A 6,000-nucleotide genomic window follows, 5' to 3' on the forward strand; every position below is an offset into this window, starting at 1 on the left:
TGGGACCTGAACTCAAGTCAGCTCCTTCGCGTTCAGCTCTGGCTTGGCCTCCACTCAAGACTTCCTCTGGCTCCCATCTTACAGCTCACCCATCCCATCCACGCCTACCATGTCTTCTCCTGATTTTAGTTTCCATCCAGTTCCAGCCCTTCCTCTCCCACTCTGCCTCAGCCCCCATTTTCCTTCCTCATTCCAGAATTGGGCTCCTGGTCAGGGCTCCAGCCCTTGCCTTGCGCCTCTACCTATGACCCCGCCCCTTAGCCCTCCCCTGCAGCTTCGCCCCTCCCCCTATGGCCCCGCCTCCGCCCCCTCGGCTCCTCCCCCTCCCCCACCCCAGTTTCAGCCAGAGCGGGGCCACCAACCCACCCTCACCTCGGAGAACAGCGCAGCCAGGTGTTCCAGAGGCGCCGCGGGCAGGTCCCCGCAGAGCACAGCGCCGCGGAGGCTGTGGGGCCCTGGAGGCTCGGGTCTGGTGCGCAGGAAAAAAAGCCCCTTAGCACGGGCCGGGCCAGACTCGGGTCCCGCGTCCAACCCGGGTCGCACCACCAGGCCCCCGGGCCCAGGCCGCACCACCAGCAGCGGCCGCGGCTCCTCCGCAGCATCGCGCCCAAGGAAGGCCTGGAGCAGCTGCTCCGCTTCAGCCGTCCCTGAGCAGCGCTCCCAGGCTCCCGCCACCGGCCGCAGGCTCTGAGCCACGCAGGCCCCTAGGAGACGCAGTCTCGGGTCGGCGCAGGGTTCCGGGTCCGCGTTCTCCGCCGCGAGCGCGGCCCGCTCCTCAGCGCTCGGCATCGCGCGCGGCCTCCAGCTGCATCGGTTTCCCTAGCGACGGGGACGCGGCCAGGACTTCCCTCCTCTGCTCCCCTCCTATTGGGCATAGGGCTCCTAGCCCTGCCCCTTCCAGGCTAATAAGGTAGGCGGGGAGCCGCGGGAATGGGCGGGGACGCGTCGCTGTTGCTAGGAAACGAGCCTAGGCTCCTACTGAATTGCGGGTTTGGTGGCTTGGAAGTGCTAAAGGGTGACTGTGGAAGGCCATGGTTTATTGGTCGGGTGCATGGATAAGAGGTCAAACATACAAATACTGTTAATTCATATCCCATCGTCTTATATGTAAGAAACCTATAAAACCTAAAAACCTTAAATTGAGCTTTTTATAGGTTTTTATCGGTGTCCCATATGTAGATAGAAGGATAGGACATATTAAGGATCCTTTTGGCCAAGGTCAGATTCAGTTCTTCAAAGGTCTCCAGACGCTGCAAACAGTATGATTCTCTTATCTGTATCCTAAATATGTAATCTAGAAAACTTAAACACAGTGCCAAATCATAATGTCGATGTAAGGAAATTCAGTGAATTTTTAAAATTTATTTCTCACGATGATAACTAAATACATTAGGACAATACTAGCCCAATACTACTTTCTGCAATGATGGAGGCACTCCATATTTGTTCTAGCCACAGGTGTGCCTTAAGGGATATGAAGTGCATTGGTGCCACTGATGAATTGAAATTTTAAGTTTATTTGAAGAACAAATAGGCAAATGTGGCTAATCATTATCATATTGGGAAGCTCAGCTTCAAACTTTTAATATCAGGTTTTTAAAAATATCTTTATTTTTATTTATTTATTTTTATGTGGTGCTGAGGATCAAACCCAGTGCCTCACATGTGCTAGGCAAGTGTTCTACCACTGAGCCACAACTCCAGCTCCATAATATCAGGGTTTTTTTGTTTTTTTTTTTTAAGTTTACTCTTCAGTGCCTTTCTTTACCCTGTCTTAGACATGTGCTTCGTCTGTCAAAAGAGTAGTCATAATCTGAGATCCCCTTTATTTCCATAGGCAAGTACCCCAATCAGTTCTTCTTATATGTAGTGAAGCTCTTATAAATCTGAAAGATGTTCAGAGCCTCCTCATCCTGTCCTATATTCAAAACTTATCTCCAAAAAGAAATAGCGTGAAGAGTCTTTCCTAACCTTAGAATTAGCAATTGTCATCTGCTGATTTCTTCTCCATGAGCAGGATAAAGAGCTTGGCCCTTTATATGCATGGAAGATTAGGATATATGGGTACCAAAGAAATGGACAAGTGAGTCAGCACGAGGCCTGCAAATTTGCAAGGAGCTCCTTCTGCCCCTCCACTCTGGTTTTCGTAACTTCCCAGGGACTGCAGAGTTTCTGGTAAAGTAGATGTTTATAATAGGCTTCAAAGGAATATTAACAGAATAGCACTTATCAAAGGCAGCTTGGCTAACAAGAGCCCCTCAGGAAAACACCACTGCCTAGAAGGTGAAATGATTGATTTCATAATAACTGGGACACAGGCATTGCTGTGATAAAAAAATCTTCACTTTCAAAAATGAATCTTTATGTCTGTAAAGACTGTTTTATCATTGCTTGATTAAACAATAATCGGGCCAATTATGAAGAAAGGGACAAAGTGGGGCACTAACATTATTTTGAAAATGAATTTGATAGTTGACACTTCAAAAAAGCTTCAGGAAAAAAAATGGAAATGTCAGAGGCATCTTACATATATAATTTTATATAGATTCTTTTTTTTCTTGCACATAGGGAGCATCATTATCATTTTGATACCTAGAGCCTCCAAATGTGTCAGTCTCACTGATGCTTGGTATGCAGAATGAAGTGGGGATCATTCACTTTCAATAAATCCTTCAAATAAAATCTGTGCCATCCCCCGTGTGGCTTTTTTTTTTTTTTTTGCCCTTCATTTCCTTTGTCCCCTTGCTCCAACATACAAAAAATTAAAACAAAAGAGCCCGTGAAGATCGCCTGAAGATGTCTGTCTAAGGTTGAAGTCTCCTGAACATTGCAATCCCAGTTTTTATTTTTGTTTTCCTCCATAGGATACCTCTCCATTTTGTAAGATTGTTTAGGGGAGACATTTCTTTAGGATTTATTGAAAATAGTTATTTTCCTTACATTGTATAATTATGATAAGAATCATAAAGCAAAAAAATATATCAATTATCTATTGCTGTGAGACAAATGATACTAAAATTTAGCAGCTTAAATACCAATATACATTTATCACCTCGCAGGATTTATGATGGATCAGGAATTTTGGAGCAGTTTAGGTGAGTGGTTATGGCTTAGGGTCTGTTATGATGTTGCAGGCAAGATGTCACCAGGGGCTACATCATTTGAAGATTTGAGTGGGCTTGGAGAAGTCACTTGCAAGATGACTCACTCTCATGGCTAGCCAGTCAGTGCAGTTGTTTGGCAGGATGCTTCAATTTCTCAGCATGCAAGAGGGCAAGAGTGTCCTCCTAACATTACATCTGGTTCCCCCAGACCAAGTGATTGAGAAGAAAAAGAAGCCACAGTGTCTCTTATGGCTTAGCTTATGGAAGTCACACACTGTCATTTCTGCCATAACCCTTTGAGTTACGGAAGTTTGCCCTTTGCAGTGAGAGAGGGAACTACACAATGATGTGAATGGCAGAGGGCAAAAATCAGGGTGACATCTCAGAGGCTGGCTACTACAAAAGACATTAAGGACAGTATTGAATTTGCATAAGATGTTCAGATTAAATAATTTACATTTTTAAAAATTAGGAACTTGAACTTGTTTCCATGAGCATACCATTTTGTAAAATCAGAATTTTTGCTTGAAATAACTGCCTGCTCAAGACGTTTAATAATAGTCTCTTTAAATTCTGAGATTCTGAATGGTCAACAATGGCAAGAAGTTTGGTCACACAGGAGGTAATGCAAAATTTAAAGCCCTTTTTACAATTGTTCAAAAATTAGCAGTTGACATCATTATACACAGAATCTAACCGACTGTTCTTTTCTTCTTTGACAAATGTTATGTTGAAATTTCTTGTGATGCTGCTAATGGACATTGAATTGAAGCCAATCTTTCCATATCAAATATTTCAAAATAATGATGAAATACTAATTCAAAGAACATCCATTCATTATTAAGATAGTCTCCTTGCAGTTATCCTCATTGTCACTAAACAAGGACATCAGACATGAATGGGGAGATGTATATATGTGTAGAAGGAGAGTTTGAATTACCTGTGACTCCATCTAGGAGACATGCATAAGAACACTAATACTTATATTGTTAATAATGAGACAAAATAATAGGAAGCAAACCAAGTGTCTATCAGTAGAAAAATGGATAAATAAATTATGTATTATTCATGGGATAAGATACCCTACAGCAGTGAAAATGGTAGTCCTGTACATCAATATGGATGAATCTTAAAAGCAGAATATTGAATAAAAAAGGCAAGCTGCAGAAGAATACATTCTATGTTATATTTACTAAGGTTTTAATCCAAATAAAATGAATAATATTTTGTTAGAGGGGGGCATACGTAAGTAGTAATGTAAACATGAATAAGGAAATGATTTCACAAAACACAGATTTCAAAGAAACATAGATTGTGAAGGGCACTCAGGCCTTTTAAATTTCTAGGTTTTAGTAATGTTTTATTTCTTGACCTAGCTTGTGGGTCTTCATCTTTATCATTCTTCTTAAGCTACAGACATATATTATGTACTTTTTTGTGTTCATGCAACTCACTCTCAAAAATAAATAAAAAGGAAATATGTCATCTCACGTAATCTGAATATTACAGGGAAATTCATTCTGGTTATGAAAATAATTGTATTATTACTCACTTAAACTCTCATAATTCATTATACTTGTAAAATTACATTCAAACATCTTGACAATTAAATTTCATGATTAAGTCTATTACTGATGATTTCTTTGTCATCAAATCTAATAGGCAATGCTCTTTATCTTACTTAAATTCTTGGCTCCATTCCTATTTGACTCCTGATTCATGTGGAAACATCTTCTTCTTTTGACTTTATGACAAGCACACTTAGTTTTTCTGCCCCCATTCTCTTTGACCTTCTCTAGACTTATTTCAATATTGGTGTTGTGTAGGCATCTGCCTTACATCCTCTGGTCTTCTCCTTTTAAAAATCTCTCCTGGTATGAATTTATTCTATGGAATCTTGGGTTATTATGTTCCATTTGTACTTTTGGATCTGGCTTTCTGGTGATGTAAACTGATAGAATGTGCTAACAATTACAAGTAGACAATACATTTTGAAATACTAATTGTGGTTTTTCATTCCCATTTCTGTGCTATCCTTTGGCCATCCACTCAGTGAATTAGCAACACTTAATGCCTCAGGGGAGTGTGGATATAGCCTAAAGCAGTCCATGGACTCTGAATAGTTTTTAAACATATAGCAGAGACAATAGCAATGAAAGCCATGCTATTTATTTCCATATATTGCAATAGCCAAGCACTTAGAGGGAGAAAAGGTTTATATTGTTGTGCTTGTTTGTTGCAGTTGAATATAGAGGACTGGAGGTTAGAGTTTATTTGCTAAATCATAGATTGGATAAGAATGCAGGGCACTATGATAAGCAGACTTCCTTACAAAAATGAGATAAGAGCTTTTCCTGACTTGGGGAGAGGGGTTGAGGAACCAAGGAGAGAAGTATGGAACACACTGAAATTAAGAGTCAAGCCTGAGCCACATGCCTGTGATCTCTCTGATGAAGGAGGCTGAGGCAGGAGGATTGCAAGTTTGAGACCAGCCTAGGCAATTTAGTGACACCCAGTCTCAAAATAAAAAATAAAAATAAAAATAAAAAAGACTAGGGATGTAGCTCAGTGGTAAAGTCCAATCAATCAATCAATCAATAAAATGAATCCATTTGTTTAGTCTCTCAAGCTATCACTCTTGGTTCTTAAATGTGACTTTTGTGGCTACGGAATATGTACCTTCACCATATGCTGATACAACTATTTGTTGTCTACTAGCATATACTTACCAGAACCCGATCTGTATTTAGTTTTGTGGGTTTTGTTTTTTGTTTTTTCTTTTGTCAGAACTGGCAATTGAAACCAGGACCTTGTACATGCTAGGTAGGCTCTCTCTTACTGTACCAGTAGGCTATACCTCCAGCCCTTTTAATTTTGTTTTGAGACAGGCTTTCAC

At 41.0% G+C, this 6,000-nt stretch overlaps 1 protein-coding gene across 1 annotated transcript in view; it reads right to left on the bottom strand.

The window, feature by feature from the left end:
• The window catches only part of Dnah9 (dynein axonemal heavy chain 9), a 332,320-nt gene extending 331,531 nt beyond the window's left edge, over positions 1 to 789 (bottom strand). The window contains exon 1 of the mRNA XM_027954056.2: positions 373 to 789. Coding sequence (XP_027809857.2) covers positions 373 to 789 — 417 coding nt within the window. The remainder of the gene's footprint in view (positions 1 to 372) is intronic.
• Between the last annotated feature and the right edge of the window lie 5,211 nt (positions 790 to 6,000).

This window comes from Marmota flaviventris, chromosome 17, assembly GCF_047511675.1.
Source record: "Marmota flaviventris isolate mMarFla1 chromosome 17, mMarFla1.hap1, whole genome shotgun sequence".
In the NCBI taxonomy this organism is placed as follows: Eukaryota; Metazoa; Chordata; class Mammalia; order Rodentia; family Sciuridae; genus Marmota; species Marmota flaviventris.